The 20775-nt window shown below is 41.4% G+C and overlaps 1 protein-coding gene across 1 annotated transcript in view; it reads right to left on the reverse strand.

Annotated features, from left to right (window-relative positions):
* Positions 1–765: 765 nt before the first annotated feature.
* LOC149806262 (uncharacterized) overlaps positions 766–20775 on the reverse strand; it is a 101714-nt gene continuing 81704 nt past the window's right edge. The window contains exon 3 of the mRNA XM_089951211.1: positions 766–1943. Within this exon, the coding sequence (XP_089807337.1) occupies positions 1779–1943 (165 nt within the window). The 3' untranslated portion in view covers positions 766–1778. The remainder of the gene's footprint in view (positions 1944–20775) is intronic.

The raw sequence follows: 20775 nt of genomic DNA on the forward strand, positions 1-20775 counted from the left end.
TCTGCTCAATGATGCACAATTGTTTGGTCACATGGACGCCAAACTCATGCTTATGAATTCAAACGCAATCGAGTTCATTTACATTTCCCTCTACTTTTGTTTTTATGACGTGATCATTTCATCTCTTACAGAAAAAATGTAGGCAACAAGATTGGGGAACGTGCAATCAGACAATACAAGCAACATTCGAGTATGAAGCCTGTTTGCAAACACTGACTCTTGTGTGTGCCTGTGAAACAGACGTAATATGTTTTCATTTTCCTAACATGAATTGATCTCCACCCCTACACCTCAAGAGAATAAACAAAATTACAACTGTGTTCCACACAGTACAAAATGAAAATATTGCCAGTTGGTTAAATAATCTCCTAGTGGTTCAACATTACTCACAGCGGAGAAGCCATTTCAGTAACAGCTCTATCTTAAGTTCCAGTGGTATCGTTAGGTCACATGACTTATTTAAATGAGGTTTGGCTAGAAAAATGTTCTCTTCATAATACACGTTTAGTCTTTGAGTATGTTCATGAAAACAACTTATAGTTTGATCCAGTGTTCAGTTTTCCTGCAAGCCTTGGTTGTTTCATGAAACCCTTGGCATATTTCTCTCAGGCCTTCCATGTTATTTTATTATTCATTATCTTCTTGCCTAGCATCATTTAACTTTTGATTACATGTCCTCTATAAATTTTCTTCGGAAACCGTACTATTTTGAGGTCTTATATACGTTGCTGTTGATATTGTACGACAGCGAATAAGAACAATTGATTTAAAGAACAAAATCCATGCTTTATTGCAAACATTTTCTCCAATAAACTAACATAACGTAAGCTTAAAAGTTACTGCAATTCAATGAAAACTAAAAGACTCTTGTTTCAACGAAGTATTCATGAATATGTTCTGTAAGATTACGAAAACCAGTGTTTAATGAATTATAAAGAATGAGTTAGAAACATGGCACAAAAACACACATGACACCTTAGAGCTAACATTTACTAGTGTCACAGAAGTCACAAGGCTTTCGATATTCGACAATTTTTCTTCTCTCCATATTTTAGTATTAGAAACTACATTTTCTAATTTTGTCTGAATTACACAAAAAATTAGTTTGTCTACACAAACACCAATGTCTATTTTGAGATCTTTACTTGTTTATCTGAAAACTTATGTCTGCAAGATCGTTACTTGTCTATCTTCAAATATTCATGTCTATCTCAACACTCTTGTCTATCCGTGAGAAGTTTACTGATCTGCCTAAGCATTAAAGTCTGCCTTTGAGGTCGTTACTTTTCCATCTCATCACTCATGTCTGTCGATGAGATCTTCATTAGCCAGTCGAGGACACATTTATCGTTTTTATTTCACAGCTTTGACACTAGTAAAGTGATGCTTACCAGGTCTATCACAGAATGCGTTAAAATCTCCCAACGAAAGACACTTACTCGGGCAAAAATATGTACACGAAAAAGCATCGCATGATAAATAACTAAATAATGACTAATATATCGCTGCAAAGATAGTTCTAATTGGAAACCATGCTTTCCAAACCTGTAACGTCATAATTAATAGAATTGCAAGAATTCATTTTAATGTCAAAGCAAGATACAGGCTAACAATATTCACACAATCATAATAAATAGTAGTTCTTTGACCATATACATAAATATATACCGGCTTGAATCATTAAAAGCTCATCAAAACCTGTGTAGAGGTGTTGGAATTTATGCTGAACAATTTAGAAACTATCTCGAGTGAAAACCGTAATTCCCCCGTGGTACTTGCTAAGGGCTGACTCCCGCGCTGTCACGTGTCGGACTGCTGGTTTGTGCGTTGGTAGACGCCAGCTGCCTACAGTCTTCATTGTAAAGGTCAAGGTGAATGCCAGCCTGACACACTCGCAGTGGGCTCTGCCATAACTGAATGCATCGGCCTGGAAACCGCTCAGTCTGAGTAAAGAAAAAATGTTTGCTTCGCAGATTAAAGTTAAAATAATTCGAAAAACAGTAGCAACAGTAAGAACAGCAGAATCTTCAAATACAACTGCAACAATAACAACAAAAACAACAACAGCAATAAGCTGTAGATTACAAAGCTACCATGTGTCATTTAAAGTTATGTTGAGAAACTCATGTCTGGATTTCTAACTAGCTGCAATATTCAGCTTTGTTGATATCAGGTTAAACTCTATCATATTCAATGTGCATAGTGTCTTACTGAAGTCATCTTAAATGTTACATAGTGATAATTGGTGTTCTTTCATCGATAACAAACTTTACACGTGTCAGCTTCATAATACTGATTGGAAGAAGATTGCCAATGCGGCATATATGGTTAATGGGAAAGTCAAGAAGACTGGCAATAAGGCATATATGGTTAGTGAGAAATTCAAGATATGGCACTGCAGCATAAATGGTTAATGGGAAAGTCAAGATATGACAATGCATCATATATGGTTACTGGGAAATTCAAGAAGATTGGCAATGTATAATATATGGTTAATGGGAAAGTCAAGATATGGCAGTGCAGCATATATGGGTCATGGGAAAGTCAAGAAGATTATCAATGCAGATTATATGGTTAATGGGAAAGTCAAGAAGATTGGCAATGTATAATATATGGTTAATGGGAAATTCAAGATATGGCAATGCATCATATATGGTTAATGGGAAAGTCAAGAAGATTGGCAATGTATAATATCTGGTTAATGGGAAAGTCAAGATATGGCAGTGCAGCATATATGGGTCATTGGAAAGTCAAGAAGATTCTCAATGCAGATTATATGGTAAATGGGAAAGTCAATGGCAGTGCATAATATATATTTAATGAGAAATTCAAGAATATTCGCATTGCGGCATATATCGTTAAGGGAACTTCAAGAAAATTCGCAATCCGTCGTATATGGTTAATGGGGAAAGTCAAGAAGATTTGCAATGCAGCATATATAGTTAATGAGAAAGTCATGAAGAGATATTTTGGATTTCGTGAATAGTATCGAATTCGTGTATAATAAAAGGAAGTACCTTTTCAAAATAATGTCACATGAAGAAAGGAAAAGAACACAGAATAAAACTATATCTGATACAATTGACGTCACGTTTATTAACCTTCAGGGAACGGATCCATTTCGGATAAGGTTTCCATTCCATCTTGGAATGGTTGCGAATTAAAATGAAACTTTCCATGTGACAAAAATCTGTTGAATTTCACATTTAACTTTGGCACTTTGCTTTTGAATGAAACAATGGTCAACACCAAAGATAAATCTGATATAAATATTCATGTTTTAGGAAATGGTGACATATAAGCTAAAATCACCAAACAAGACACGTGGAGATTTATTTGGGAGCGTTCAATTTATTTGAAATAATTGTATTAACTTCAATATTTATTTTGTACTTATGCATGATGATAATTATCTTAACTGGAATTTTTTGAGAGTTGTATATTGCGAGATGTGTGTGCGTGTGTGTTTTTATTTTTTAAAATAGTTTTAACAATTTTAGTTATATCGCTACAATGTTTGCAGTGTGGCAGTTTATAGTGGTGTCTAATACTGGAGTATCATATCGCAGACATGTAGCATGATGTCCCACGCAGTCACATTATCCTGACACCAGGCTGACCAGTCCTAACACTAGCCTTTTAATGCTGAGCGCCAAGTGCTATTACCATTTTTTAAATAAGTCTTTGGTATGACTCGGCCGGGGTTTGAACCCGCGACCTCCCGCATCAGGAGCGGTATATTGCGAGATTTAGCTTATTAAGCCATGTATTTGTCATATATATTTGAATGCTAGAAATGGAAATTATAATTAAATATCGAAGTAAATAAGAATCAGAACACCGATATGTGTACTGTTTCTCATCTTCCTAGTAGAGTAAACGATGCTCAGTTGCTAGATAAATGGGGTCAAAGGCTATAGGACCTAATGTAAAGTCACATAATGTGTTTTTTAAAATGGGCGGTTACACTGCGATAATGGGATAACGAAAGACATCAAGTCCACCAGTAGGCAGAGTGTAGTAGATTATTTTCTTTTAACATATTAGGATTTCGTGTAGAAATAAGAGTTTTGTGTACTGTTCAAAGCCTTTGCTGATTTTTGTGATCAAACGCCCCTCCATTTAAACAATGAATTGGTAAAATAAGAGATGGTAATACGTCATGGCTACTAACGAGAATGATTTTAGTGATAAACTAATAAAAAAATGATGATAATAGTAACATGAGTCACTACAGACACAAAACTTTATTTAGCATTACGCCATAAGCTTAAATTGTGGACAGTTTTAGACCCAAAGTGGAATTTAACTTTGATGCTGTGATCCTGACATTTATGTCGTCAAGAACACATTTTTACATTTTTAGAGGTTGTTGACCACAATGGGACCCTATAGTTGCTGACGAGAGTACAACAATGTGGCGACATTGTTACATTGTCAAAGGTTGTTGAATTCATAAGCTATTCAACGTGCTATGTGTGTTTACCAACGTAAGGTCACCTACTATCCAACATCTGACTCCAAAATATTAGACTCTTTGTTTGGAGTGACCAATACCATACACAATGCCATCAATAAGCCGTGTGTAGTGACCTACACCCAGTCATCTAACATATAATACTCCACGTTATGCCATGAACACACCATGTATAGTAACCAACACCCCCACACTATAATATCAACACGCCATCTGTATTAGCCAATATCCCACATTTTCTATCCAACACTTCCTGTATAGTGACCAGCACCAGTCATTTACTCTGAATCACCCAACATTACACCATCAACACTCCGCGTCATTTACTATCCAACATCCAACACTTTACCTTCAACACTCTATGTGTATTAGCCAATACCCCACAGTAACCATCCACACACGCCATGTGTAATGATCAAACCTCTGTCACCTATTATAAATTACCCAGCACTATTCTACCAACACGCCTCGCCTAATGAACAACACCAAAAATATCAGTCATATACTAACCAACACCCCACACTATGCCATAAAAACGCCATGTGTATTTGACCAAAAAACCCACAGTTACTGTCCAACATACCCTGTGTATTGAGGAACACCCAGTCATCTACTATCCATGATGATTTTTCTGTTGTCCAGAACAACAGTAATGTACGTTCAGTGGAGAAGAAGAAGTAGTCATTATTTCACGATGGATATAGCATGAACAAATTTTGGTCTCCTACTTCGCTCGTCAGCTCATTTAATTAAGGATCTTTTAAAGAGCATTGTCCAATCGATCATCCTAGTCATGTACAACATGGCAAACTTTTGACTGGGACAGAAAGGTTGAAAGACGTTCTAGAAGACATATGAATACTCATCTCAGTAGAGAAGATCTTGAAAGATGGTAGAAAAACTTGTGCAACCACTCCCGACCTCCACTGACTTCTTTGGAAAGAAAACGCATCGAAACTCTCTTTCAGTAGAGTACTGAAACTTCTTGATTGTCGACTTCCTTGATAAATCATTTTAAGGACTTCCTTGGCGAATCATTTTAAGGAAAGGTAAAGTTCGAACTGAGGGCTTATCATTACATGTGGAAAAAAAGCTAACTAAGAACTTCGTTACTTTCTGACTCACTGTTCATACACCGATTAGTGGTGTTTACTAAAAAGGAACTTTATTATCGAAATCCTAAATATGTTCAAGCTAATGTCATCAACACAAATGACAATCGTTGCATATTAACCGTCTACTTCCCCAAAGACAACATCTTTGAATACTTTGATTCTATGAATTACCTCCGCTGGAAGATTATATTGCCTTTTAAGAATGCTGTATCCACTTCTTCAATAAACTGAGATTCCATAGTGTGTTGATAATATTGTTAATGTTTAATATTCAGTATTGTAATTCAAGATGGAGGGACTAGCTGTAAGCTTCCCTCTTTATTGGTTTTTATTGATGTTTCAGTTAGTATGGTTTATTAAAACATGTTGATTTAGAACAATGGCGTTTTTAGCTTAGAAATAAGAAAAACATATTTAGGGCATTTTATTTCACATTGTCTCTGGTCATTAAAATTCTATTTTAAATTTTCACATTTGGTGGCAAATTTCCTTTAAATCTCCGCTGAATTCCATATTAGATTTAGTGTTATTACGAGTTGGTCCCCTTGATTAAAGTTATTAATACTACCTTTGAAAATTTAGATGTATATGTAATGTTTTATATAAAATTCTCAGATAAATGCATATGTCAACTAGGCAGCAGGTTATCACATACGGTCTGTTCATAGTTAAATATGGGTTTTGGATAGCAGATGTTCGTCAATACACACGGAGTGTTGGATACTAAAAGTAGGGTAGGGGTTTTGGTCACTATACACGGCTTTTGGATATTTTGTGCTCAATTCGCAATTAATTGCGAAGTTATGTTTCGATTATATATATATATATATATATATATATATATATATATATATATATATATATATATATATATATATATATATATATATATATATATATATATATATATATATATTGCGCATTCATCGATTATGAGAAAGCATAAATTAACCAGTCATGAGGCTAGTTCAGTAAAATCTTGTGTAGTGGTTTTCCAGATTTTGCTTCTCATAATATTGTTTGAAACAAAGAGAACCTCTTTCACCAATGAGCGATATTGTTACTATTATACAAAATAATGTAAATGTTTATACTGTTAACTCTTTGTTTCTATCTGTGTTGGTAAATGCAGATGTTGTATTTTCAACAAACCTAAACAGTACCCAGTAACAACCTTGCTGAATAAATTGGAATCGTATATTCATTCTTGAAGCCTTAAGTTTGACACGGAGCAAATAAATACTATGGTTATTGAATGTGCCGAAAGGACAAATCCAAGGCCGAAAGGACAAATCCATCACTATATGGTTATCGAATGTGCCAAAAGGCCAAATTCTTCACTATATGGTTATTGAATGTGAGAAAAGGACATATTCATCACTATATGGTTATTGAATGTGAGAAAAGGACAAATACATCACTGTATTGTTATTGAATATAAGTAGTAAATGGGGCCACCCTAGGGACAATGGGACTTAGCATTAAAAACACCCCTGGGCCACTCTAGGGACAATGAAAATTTAACATGGAGAAAAATCGTGGGTCACTCTAGGGACAATGGGAATTTAACATAGAGTTTGGACTTGTCTAGGGACAAGGGGAATTGAACATGGGAATAGAGTTTGGGTTTGTCCAGGGACAAGGGGAATTGAATATGAGATTTTTTTTTTTTTTTAAAAAGTTTTTTTTAAATTTAAATTTAAATTTAAATTTAAAAAAGGGTAGGCAATGGAAAGGCTATCTCTTTTCGAGAAATATGGCTGGCCCTGAAAAGGGCCTTCGGGTTTATGTTAATGTATCCATTAACATAAAGGGTACCGCATTGGTCTTCTTCTTGTCCTTAGGCTACGTTTCACTGTAGGACCGTAAATCAGGACTCTTTTCAGGCATCCTTGTCTTTCTACGTAGATCCTACGTATCCACAGACTGGTGTTTGTCCTGTGGACAACGGTCCACTTGGATCGGACATACATGGGTATGTCCGTCCGGAACATCATGGAAGACACAAGCGTAGAAGATTGCACATCGGTCCACATCTTGAAGCGACGAGAACAGGTGAATCAATGCACTGAACTGCGCTTATTTATAGGTAGAGGTAGGATTGAAACGGATTGAGTTCATTCTCCAATCCAAACACGCGTTACAAAATTCAGTCAGCCCGCATCCAATCCGAAGAGATTAGTCTGTGACGTCAGTTGGTCTATATAGATTCGCTAGCGCTTGTGTGCAGTCAATCTATGCGACAGTGATTCAACATGACGAAAATTCAGAAAACGATCCATTGGGGTGCACCAGCAGGGGAGACCGCCCAAGGGAACCCGGACTTACTTTCAGAAGAGGTACATTGGGATTTTGTGGATTTTCTTACCTCGCAAGAATTTGTTCCGGAACCTTCGTCATTACCGCAAGTGGAGAATTTTAGACAGAGACAGAAAGAAGAATTGGAGAAATTTATGCAACGACAAAAGGAAGCGGAACAAGCTTTTCTCCTACAGCAACAGCAACAGCAACAAGAAGAGGCAAGAAAAAAACAACAGCAACAACAGCAAGAAGAAGTAGCAGCAAAGAAACAAGAGGGTGAAAATCAAACGGCTGCGGTACTGTTGGACATTTTAGCGGAATTAAGAAGTCTGAAACAAATGTATCAGACTTCTTTATCACGACCGAAGAGAATACGACCTTCCCGAGCGAAACACGCCAACCCTGTGACTAAGCCTGTCGTACCACCCTTAGTGATTTCAACCCAATCATCAGAAGTAGGCCTTGGCCGTGGCAAAGACTTAAGGCAGTTAAAGTTGATTGGTTAAACTCACTCCTACACCATAAAGAAAAAAGGCCCTTTTCAGGGCCACCCACATTTCTCGAAAAGAAATACAATTTCAATTTGCCAATAACTCAAAAAAAAAAAAAAAAAAAAACCCACCCATTTTACCCTTATAGTAAGTGTCTGTGTATGAGTGCGTGAGTGTAGCTTCTTATTTTAAAATCAAAACTCAAAGACACTTACCTTATATCATTCATGTATGCTTTTATCCATTTTTTACAATCCAATTCACAATTCACCACAGAACACTTTAAAAAGTTCGTACATTTCTTCTTTCTCATTATTTAGTCTCTCTGTTTTTTGAAAATCTTCACCGTTTTTTCCTCATTTTCTTCCCTTCTTCTTTTCTTCTCCTGTTTCTTTGCCTCTTTTAAATAGAATTGTCTTCTTTCTTCCTCTTCTTCCTCTGAAGAATCCCTCTCTTCTTTCGAAGAATCCCTCTCTTCTTCTGAAGAATCCCTCTCTTCTTCTGAAGAATCCTTCTTTTCTTCTGACTCCTCTTGTTTCTTTTTTGGGCAATCTGGAGACCAATGTCCTTTTTCTTTACAATAATAACAGGTATCTTGACTTTTGTCTTTTTTAGCCCCTGTTTTTTTTTCTTTTTTGACGGTCTGGACACTCTGAAGACCAATGCCCTTTCTTCTGACAGATATAGCAAGTATCCTGACTTTTATCTCGAAAGGAAGGAGAGTAGTCCGTAGGCTGGTCTGAAGAGAATTTTCTAATGACCCCTCGCAAAGCTCTGACGAAACGTTCCATCTGGGTAGTCTCTTCCATCGTTGTGCTCGGTTTGAGAGTGAAATGAATAGTGAAAGGACAAGACACACACCCTTTTATATACGCTGGTTTGTCATGACTATAAATTAGTCTATGGTGTTTGAACTTGAGTCATTTGACGTTTTGCACTCAAGATGAAACGATCCCATTCATTCGAGAAGAAAGAAGAAGAAGAAGAAAGTAAGAGGCAGAAACGTGATCTATCGCCTCGTACCAGGGCTGAAGTCTTGGCACAAATTCATGCCAGTGATTTTGAAGAGGACATGAGTGAACCAGAATCCGAACCCTCTAAACCAAGTTCACCACCCTTAGTCAACCCTGAAAAGTACTATTCCATTCGAGAGACGGAAAAGCGCTCCTCTAGAAAATTTAGAACCACGGCTTACACCTACACGGTGAAGTTTAAAGATTTCAAGTCCGACGTACCCTTGGAGAAAGTAGAAGGGTTTATCACCGAGATGTGGGATTCTTTGCTCACCTCACTCAAGCGACAATGTCAACCCAAAGAAGACGATCGCTTGACACTATCCATAGATCACGACGGTTTGAAATCCCCTGTTTGGATCGAGTTTAGCAGACCCGCAGAACTAACCCCTTCCAAAGTCATGGACAAGATTCAACACGTACAACAATCTAATGACCAGTTTGACATCACCGATGGTAAAGCCACACTGAAAATGGCTCACGTCTCTCTTCCTCAAGGGACAGGACGCAAAAAGATGTTATTGGTGGACGACCTTCGCAACACCAAAACAAGTCTCGTCCGAATTAACAACCCTCAAGACCAGATGTGCTTAGCCCGTCCCATCGTGGTGGGACGAACATATGCCAACAAGAACGACACGGTAGAATGGAAAAGAACCTGGGAGAACATTCGAAAATCGAACCGAACAAAACAACGAAACGAAGCAGAACTCCTGTTGCAACAAGCTGGCCTGTCCAAAGACACAACCTGTGGCATTCCTGAGATGCAAAAATTGCAAGATGCCCTAGCACCCTCAAGAAATGCGCGGACCTCTGTTGTTTCGAGGCCAAGATTTTAAGGACGGAAAATACATTCATGTTTATCATCACGATGACCATTTCGATACCATTACCAGTATCACCGGATTCCTGGGATACAGATATTACTGTGAGAAATGTGACTATGGTTATAATAATCGAGAACAACACATGCATTGTGGATGGAAATGCCCAGGATGTTTGGCCTCTCCACCCTGTCTGAGCGAAGAACCAGTGCCTTGTTCGACTTGTCTGCGCACGTTTGTCAGCCCTACCTGTTACCAACAACATTTAAAAACACAAGGTTCACAGAAGAAATGTGCTTGTCAACTCCTGAGATTGTGCCCTACGTGTAGACAAGGCATACGTACCAACAGTACCAAGGCACACGCATGTCGAGGAAAGAAAAAATGTCACATTTGTCACCACATCGTGGACTTGGAACACCAATGCTACGTGCAAAAATACCAACCCCCACCAGAGAAAGAGGACGGTCACAAGAAGAAAAGCAATTTCATCTTTTTCGATTTCGAATGCATGCAAGGGACCGGCATTCACATTCCTGATTTCTGCGTGGCTCATCGAGCGTGCGACAAGTGCATTCAAGAACCTATCTTCAGTCATTGCCCTCACTGCAGCAAGATTCCTGGAGGGCGTGAAAAAATCTTTCGAAGACCGAATACGTTAGCCGATTTTGCCCAATGGGTCTTAGACCCCATCGACAAGACGTGGAGCCAAGAGGACATCGAACGTTACGGAGATTGTCATCGTCATGCCACAGTGATGGCTCAATATTTCTCCGGATACGATGGTCAGTTTCTTCTCAGATACTATACGGAACAAGGCACCGAACGTCCTAAAGTGACTTTGAACGGAGCCAAAATCATTTTCATGCAAGTGGGACAAGTGCAGTTTAAAGATTCGATGAGTTACTTGGCCATGCCTTTGAGTCGAATGCCTAAAACGTTTGGAATCACAGAAATGGCTAAAGGGTACTTTCCTCACTTTTTAAATACGGAAGCCAATCAACATGCCGTTCTACCCTATTTACCTGAGGCTCACTATTACGACCCCGACAACCTGCGTACGGAACAACGAGAAGCTTTCTACGCTTGGTACCAGACTCACGCCTCGGACCCTTTCGACTTTCAGGAAGAAATGCTAAAGTATTGTCGTTCCGACGTGGACATTTTACGGCGTTGCTGTGGAAAATTTCGAGAACTGTTCATGGAACACGGAGGGGTCGATCCTTTGAAAGAAGCTTGCACCATTGCCAAAGCGTGTTCCTTAGTGTATCCACAACGATTCATGCCTGAAAACACCGTAGCTGTCATCAGTCCTCAAACGACCCACTTTGTCAAACGTCAATACTCGGTCAAAGCCCTACGTTGGTTACATTACTTGTGCGACAAGGAAGACAAATGGATTCAGCATGCCCGCAACGGAGGGGGCGAAAAGACCATCGGAACGTATTCGGTGGATGGCTGGGACTTAGAAAACCCCAAGATCGTGTACGAGTTTAACGGCTGCTTATTTCACAGATGTCCCGTCTGTTACCCTGACCGTAGCACTAAAAATCAGTTTTTACAACGAACCATGGAAGACTTCTACCAGGACACTTGTCAGCGGCGCCTAAAGTTAGAACAGCAAGGATACCAAGTGGTGGAAATGTGGGAACACGAGTACGATCACCGTATGAAAACCGATCCCGAGTTTAAACGCCTCGTGGAAAGTTATCAGTTCATGGACCCGTTGAACCCGAGGGATAGTTTGTACGGAGGAAGGACCAATGCCACCTGTTTGCTGTACCAAGCCGACGAAGAGAAAGGAGAAGAAATCAAATACTTGGATGTGTGTTCGCTGTATCCCTACGTGTGCAAATATTGTCGCTTTCCTGTAGGGCATCCGCGATTGCTGACGGAACACATCGACCTGAAAAACATTCGACAATACGAAGGCTTGATCAAGTGCAAAGTTTTGCCTCCCACGAACCTATACCATCCCGTCTTACCTCACCATTGTCAAGGCAAACTGATGTTTCCCTTGTGCCGTACTTGTGCCGAAACGTGCAACCAAGACCAACCTTGCCATCACACCCAGGAAGAACGTGCCTTGACGGGAACCTGGGTCAGCGTGGAATTGTTCAAAGCTCTGGACATGGGATACCAACTGTTAGAAGTGTACGAAATTTGCCACTTTCCCAAGACACAACAGTACCACAAGGGTGACCCTACTCAGAAAGGCATTTTCGCCGACTAAGTGGATGCCTTTTTGAAACTGAAACAAGAAGCCAGCGGCTATCCTTCCTGGTGTCACACTCCCGAAGACCAAATACAATTCAAAGAGAAATACTACGAACAAGAAGGCATCTCTTTAGACCACATCGAAAAAAACTAAGGCAGGCGATCGTTTGCCAAAGTGATGTTAAATTGCTTGTGGGGTAAAATGGCACAACGACCGTGTTTACCCATGACGGAATATTTGACAGAACCTTCCCGCTACTTCCAGATGATTCACGACAAAACCAAATACATGAAACACGTGGACGTCGTTCGAGAGGATTTGATCTTGGTCAATTACGAAGAAGATCTGGACTTTGTAAAAGACGACCCTTTTGGAAATGTCATCATTGCGGCTTACGTGACAGCTCATGCTCGCTTAAAATTGTACGAAGCTTTAGAACTGTTAGGGGATCGCGACCTTTACTTTGACACGGACAGTTGCATTTACATCCATCACCCGAGTCAACAGCACCCTGACATCGAAGGAGACCGTTTAGGAGCCTGGACAGACGAGCATCCCGACGACAAGATTCTAAGTTTCGTCAGTGGCGGCCCCAAAAATTACGGCTACGAATACCGGGACAAACAAGGAGAAGTGCACACGACGTGCAAAGTGAAAGGACTGACTCTGAATCATCGTACCAGTCGAGTGGTCAACTTTGGGGTATTGAAAGAAGCCTTGCAATCGGGAGAGGATGGAAACTTTAAAGTGACCACCTATCAACCGAACACGATTGTACGTTCCCCCACTCACCACATCGTCAGTCGACCCTTGGAAAAAGTCTATCAAATTGTATACCAGAAGCGAGTGCGACTTCCCAATCACTTTACGTTGCCGTACGGTCACGTCGGTATTGGTCTGTATATAAAAAGGAACCCTAGGCAAGATCGATAGTTCATTGTTCATTGAAGGAACTTACCATGTCGTTGACGAAGAAGAAACCAGATTGGTTAGGAGTCAAATGTTGGACATCACCGAGACCAGGGTTTTGAGGCTTGGACACAAGAGGTGGCCCAGTATGCACGAGAGTTATTCAAGGAAAAAAGTTACTTTTCAACCCGTGTTAGTGACGGTGCCAGAAGAAACCGTCACCCAGGACAGGACTGTCGTGGACAGGCCTGAAAGACCCTTTCGGGAGGACACTTGTGTGACCTTACCCCCTACTATAGAACTGGTTACAACTTTACCCAAAACATGTGGTTGTTGTACAGACACTTGTTTCTATTCCACGTTCATGGTTATCATGTGCCTTTTATTCTTGTACTTAAGCCTTTGGTTTTTATGTATTTTTGTCTTTCGTATTCATGTTTGAAAAAAACATTCAATAAACGTGTTCTGAAAAAGTATATAAACTCTTGTCTTGTTTGTTTCTCGTGTCACAAGTGACATTTCTCACACCATGGCTACCTCTGCTGTCTCTGCTCCCTCTTCCTCTACTGTCAAAGTCATCGACGAACACTTAGATCGTACCAGTTGGGAGGCTTTGTATCTTCGCCATCCCTTTAACATGCTCATTGCTGGACCTAGCGGTTCAGGCAAAACCGAATTCGTCAAACGTTTGATCGAACATAAACATCATTTGATCGATTGGCCCCCTCAACGGATCGTGTGGTGTTACAAAGAGTGGCAATCGGCGTACAACCTCTTGCGAGAAAGTCAAGGCGATTCCATCGTGTTTGTGGAAGGCATTCCTAAAGAAGACGACGGCATCGTCTCTGACTCCCGTCAAACCCATTTGGTCATTTTCGACGACATGTTAGGAGAAGACGAAGAAGAAATTAAACTGTGGTTCACGCGCAAAGGGCATCACCGTTATGCCAGTGTCGTTTACATCACCCAAAATTTGTTTCAACAAAGTAAAGCCCATCGCACCATCAGTCTCAATGCGCATTACGTGGTCTTGTTTAAAAGCCTTAGAGATAAATCGCAAGTACAAGTCTTAGCCAAACAGTTAGGAACGCCTTGGCTGACTCAGGCGTACGACGATGCCACTCAAACGCCACACGCCTATTTACTCGTCGATTTGAAACCTACGACTCCCGAGGATTTGCGATTTCGTACCCACTTGTTTCACCACTGGTGCCAAGACGGAGGGTCTGTCCTGTACACGTCTCCGTCCTCGACTTCATTTCACTCCCCATAAAAAAATCTATAAAAAACCTCAGACCCTTTTCGTCTGTCTCACACAGTTTGAACATGACGCCCCTTCAGTCGCATCTTCCCGTCAAATTGATTCGTGCCTTGTATGGCATCAGTCGAGAAAAAGATCCACAAACACGAGCTCGTGTCTTAGAAGCTAGTCTCAAAGAAGTCTTACGATGGTTCACGGTGACGGCACGTCAATTACTCCAAGGAATCATTCAGATTCCTCATCAAACCAAACGCTTTTTTGATCGAAACAAAGTCGCTTTGGTCCAACTGGCCGATCCCCGCATCGACACTCAAACCAAAAAACAAATCATTTTGAAACCTGGAGGGAGCGGTACTCTAGGAGGGGTCATCATTCGCTCACTCTTAAGATGGGATCCTAATGCCGCCAAAGTTATACCCAAGACAAAAGTCCAACGAAGCCCCAAGAAGAAAAAGACCAGGTCCCCAAGGAGAACTTCTCCAGTGGAAGGACCCTCCTCTGACCAGACACCACCACCCCGGAAAAAGAAAAGAAGCCCCCAGAAAAAGAAACAGAGAAAAAGTTCCCAGAAAAAGAAAAGTCCACAGAAGAAAACTAGTCGCAAGAGAGGCACTTCGGCCAGGACGCAACCTTACACTCGCAAACCACGATCTGCCACGGCAGTGACTGCGTCTCCGGCATCCTCACGTTTATCCACTTCTCCGTTGATGACACCAGGAACTGAAGAGTACTTGGAGACGTTGATTACACCAAGAACTTCTCCGTTAATGACCCCCAAAAGAACTTCCCCAGTGGCAGGACCTTCCAATTTAGTGGCAGTGGTTGCTGCTCACAAAGTACCTTCTCCCAAAATCAAAGTTCAAGAAAGATCGGGCATGTTACAAGGTTTACTGGATTTGTCCAAGCAAGAACTGTCCGTTACGTACCCCTGCACGACGTGTCATGCCTGTCCTCAAACTAATACGACGTCAAGACAATCAGTGGCGACGCGTTCCAGTATGAAAAAGGCCTGTGACCAAGTCGGGTATCAATGTTTTTTGGTGCTCCTGAAGACTCAAAGATGTCACCCTCCAGAAAACCCCAAGGAAAGAAAAGGAAAGGACTGCCACCACGTTTAGCCAAACATGGGGACATGTTATCTGTCCTGTCCAAAGCTTCTCCACCCCTACGAAAAAAACTCGTTCAAACGGCCTCTAAAGAGGTCATCGATACCGTGTGCGAATGTTGTCTGAACGTTTTGAAAGGCACGATCCCTTTGTCCAAACACCAGAAACAATGCTTAGGCAAACATCGTCACGTTCTTCGCCAAATGGTTCAAAAGAAAATTCCCATTAGTCAAAAAAAGAAGATGTTAGTGCAACGTGGAGGTATTTTACCTCTCTTGTTAGGCCCCATACTGAAAGGAGTCTTGGGAACCATGTTGGGAGGACTGGTGGGAGCAAGATAAAAAGGCCTCGGAAGTTCCAAGATCTCAGAATCGACCCCTGACAACCCCATGGAAGGACGAAAACTAGCTTTAGTGCCTTACAAACGATGGATGGAATACCATCGGTGGCAAGAACAACACACCCCGCATTTACCTCCCAATCCCCATTTGAGCGAGATGTCCCAGTTACAACACGAATTGCAGTCCTTGATGGATCGCCAAGATTTGTCCGAAACAGAAAAATCGCAAAAGTACGGTCAACTCTTGCAACAACTGCAACTCTTTCACCAGAAAGCTTTAGACGAAACAGCGCTACCCACTCTGAAAGATTTTAAGACCTTGATGAAAAGTCAAGCACCATCACCAGTACCAGTACCAGTACCACCAGTACCAGTGACCAAGACAGAAAAAGGAAAAGAAGAAGAAGAAGAAGGGTTTCAAACTCCACCAGAAAAAGTACGCAAGTTAACAACACCACCTACCTCCAGAATTGGATGGATTAAAAAGATGTTGGCCACCCCTTCTTCATCACAAGAGAAAAAGAAAGTGAAGACAGAAGTGAAGACAGAAGTGAAACAAGAACCGATATCCCCCGCTCAGACATCCTCCTCCTCTTCAACACCTATTGCCGGTCGCACACGCAAAGCATTGCAATCCAAGAAAATACCCCAAGAGAAAAAGAGTAGCCTCCTCCAAGAGTGGGTGCCTTATTAACACACCAACCAACACAAAAAAATGGAAAAAGTCTTAGCCAGCATTTACTACGATCCCTCCCATCCTGCAGGTTACGCAGGAGTTCAAAAATTGTATCGTGCTGCCAAAACGCAACTGAAAAGTCTCTGTTTACCTCAAGTGCAACGATGGTTACAAGAACAAGCTACCTACACTTTACACAAACCCATTCGACGCAAGTTTGCCAGAAGTCGCACCCGAGTGGAAGGCATCGATCATCAATGGCAAGCCGATTTAGCCGATGTCTCTCATTTGGCCAGCTACAATCGTGGCTACAAATATTTGTTTTGTGTCATCGACGTCTTTTCCAAATTTGCTAGGGTCGTACCCTTGACTTCCAAATCGAGCAGCGAGTTAGTGCGAGCCCTGCAACTGGTGTTGAAACAAAGCGGTCGTCACCCTCTTCGATGGCAAACGGACAAAGGTACCGAATTTCTGAACCAAGCTTTCCAAAAAGAATTAAAGAAACGTGACATTCATTTTTTTACCACCGAGAATCCCGAAACGAAAGCCAGCATCGTGGAACGTTTTCAACGCACTTTGAAAGAACGCATGTGGAAATATTTTACGCATCACCACACTCTGAAGTACATAGAAAATCGTCTTTTTCTGCCAAATCTTCGTGGTGTATTGTGTCATCGGGGCAGCCATCGCCAATTTGAGTTTGCAACAAGGAGACAAACAATTGTGGACCATTTTATTGAGCAGTTGCATCGGTTACCTGCTTCCTAATCCCTCCCTGAAATTCACCTCGAACGGGAACCCCGGGAACCTTGTGTCCAGTGCCAGTGCCAGTCACCACTCCAACCACAACCAGAACCCCATTTTGGGCGGAGACACGCCTCTGACGTCCACTAACCCCTCGGACAGCCACAGAACTCTGGAATTATGAGTCACCAAAACCAATTTTACTTAACCTTACCCAGTGACAGTTCCATGGAGGTGTTTCCCAAGAACACGTTGTGCTGTTACACGGCCAAATTACCTCAAGCCATCCCCTTAGATCACGAAGCCCATTGGGAAGTGGCTTTAGTAGAAATGATTCACCCGACCCAAGTCATCAATGTCCTTCCCAATCAAAATTTTTTTGATGTGGAAGTTCATGACGAACAATTGCAACAGTGGATGGATAGCAATGTCAAATATGACAAGAAAACCCGTACACAAAAGTACACCACCTATCACTTGTTCATTTCCCCAGGCTATTATTTTAGTGGTCAACATTTGGTCAGCACCATAGCCTCCAGGTTTAATGCCGTGTTTCTGAAAGATTTGGAGCATGTTAACAAAAGTGTCACCATGGAGTACCACAAAACAGCTCGTCGCTTCTTGATGAAATTTGAACGGAGTAAAATCCTGTCCATTTTATTTTGTCCTGAATTGTTTGACATGTTGGGCGGAGACATGAACCTGAGAATGAGCATGATGAAGAAAAGCGAATTACCCATCGTTTACGACAACGAGTCTTTTAGCAAGTTATTTCGTGCCCCGGTAAAACTGAACCAAGGACTGAATTTGATGTTTGTGTACTCCGATGTGGTGGAGTATAACGTGGTGGGACACACCTCCGTACCGTTACTGCGTGTCATTCCTTTCAAAGTGGATTCTGCCACGAACACTGACGAGGAAGGTGGAAACACTTACCACGTCCACCGCGAATTTGTACATCCTCACTATTTGCCTGTCAGTAAGTCGTATTTGGACACGGTCAACATTACTATAAAAGGAGATTTGGGACAAAATATTCCATTCACCAAAGGAAAAGTCACGGTGAAACTCCATTTTCGAAAACGGTTTTCTCACGATTCGTAAGTCATGTATCCAGTGTACCGAGGGGTTGCTCGACAGCGAGGACACGGTTTAGGAGATATGTTAAAATCGGCCTTTCGTTCGGTGGCCCCGGTGTTGAAACCGATGGTGACACGCGGATTGCACGCCTTGAAAGATGCGGCACTGACGCAAGGCAAAGAATTTCTCCAAAATGTCATCATCGACAAACAAAACCCTAAAGAAGCCTTCATGAGGGCAGGCAAAAATGTCTTGCTGCAAACGGGCAAAGACATTTTGGGTCACCGAGAAACACCTATAAATGCCCTGCACGCTACCGAGTCAGGTATTCAGCAAGGACAAGGCAGAAAGAGACGACGAAGAAAACACCCTTTCACCAGACTTCAAGCTAGAAAGGCCAAGAAAAGAAGAACCGTTCGAGACTTAGACGTTTTCGATTATTGAGAAAAGAGACAAAAAAATGATGCACCGATAATCTTGCTCTTGTTCCAAGACGGAACTGGATCTGTTTGCCATGCCCCCCACGATGATGACGATGCAAGAATCCCAGTGGGTGGAATTTCACCCCGTCTCCTCACTGACCGATTCCGCTCCCATCGAGTTTGAAATCAAAGGACAGCCCGAAGATTACATCGATCTGAATAGCAGTTACTTGTACCTGAAAGTCAAAATTCTAGATAAGACTGGAGGTGCTATAGACGATGAAGCAGTAGCTCCCGTCAACAATTTCATGCATTCCTTGTTCAGTGGAGTGGACTTGTACTTGAATAACAAACTGGTCAGTAGCAGCATGGATACTTACCCTTATCGTGCCTACCTGGAAAATCTCTTGACGTACGGAATAGATGCCAAGAACACTCATCTCAATGCCTGTGTGGTATGGGAAGCTGACGAACCTACCAAGTTTGAAATATTGGAAACTGATGAAAAGAAAGACAACAATGATGGATTTGTAGAACGAAGAAAGAGAATCATGGGAGCCGACACAAGTTTAGAACTGATGGATCGTTTGCATTTGGACATGTGGTTGCAAGAAAAGTATTTGCTGAACGGGGTGGATGTCCGCCTGAGACTGAATCGTAGCAGTGCCGCTTTCCATTTGATGGCTGATAGTGACGGTTACAAAACCAAAATCCTAGAAGCCAGACTCTACGTACGCCGTGTGGAAGTGTTACCTAAAGTGGGAAACGACATCAGTCAGACGTTGAGCAGAACGACTGCCAAGTATCCCATACGACGCGTGGAAGTGAAAACCTTCACCATTCCCAAGGAACAGCGATCCATGATCGAAGATCATCTGTTCCAAGGACAGTTACCCAAACGTTTGATCGTTGGTATCGTCGAGAATACAGCCTTCAACGGAGCTGCCGAAAAAAATCCTTTCTACTTTCAACACTTTGGCGTGTCCAAAATCGAAGTCAGTCGCGATGGCAAGACCTTGTGTACCCGACCTTTCGAACCTGCCTTTACCAAGAAGAATTACTTGAGATCGTACTTGTCCCTGTACGAAGCCACCGGACAGTTAGGAACCAATACCAGTCACGGTATTACGTACGAGGATTATGCAGGAGGCTACGCTTTGTGGGCTTTCGATTTCACTCCAGACCAAGGCAGCGACGAGGGACATTTCCACCCCATAAAATCCGGCCAGATTCGTGTGGAAATTCAGTTTAAAGACCGAGACCCTGATGAAACGGTGAACGTCATCCTGTATGCAGAATTCGATAATACCATAGAAATCAACAGTTTGAGAGAAGTCATCCTAGATTACTAGAAACCATGGAAGACTGTTATCCCTCTTTACCTAGTGGAGAAACTTTTAGTGTTGGATTATTGTTAAAAAATGTTAGAGTTGTTGTTGTTTAGTGTTAAGTGATTTTTGAATAAAAAATGTTGTGTTTTGAAAAAAAATGCCTTTGTCTTTTGTTTAGCTATAAGAATGTTGGATTGATGCTCTTTCATTTCTTACTATCCCTCTCATGACACTCACTAAACGTTGCGACTCAAAAACCGCGTGGGGGATGTTTTCCTTCACGTCCGCGCTTTGACTTTAAGAACCGGGTTGTTTCCAGTCTAACCATCCATTGTCGACTCATCCTCTTACGAAGATGTGCTCCAAACTAGCTAAGCTCAACGAAGCCTACGTGAATTTGCATAGGGTCAGACACAGTCTGATACCGAAGCCAGAAGAAATAGAGAATGTGAGAATGTTAAAAATCA

The sequence above is a fragment of the Sinohyriopsis cumingii genome, chromosome 2 (assembly GCF_028554795.1).
Source record: "Sinohyriopsis cumingii isolate HCF-2022 chromosome 2, ASM2855479v2, whole genome shotgun sequence".
NCBI classification, from domain to species: Eukaryota; Metazoa; Mollusca; class Bivalvia; order Unionida; family Unionidae; genus Sinohyriopsis; species Sinohyriopsis cumingii.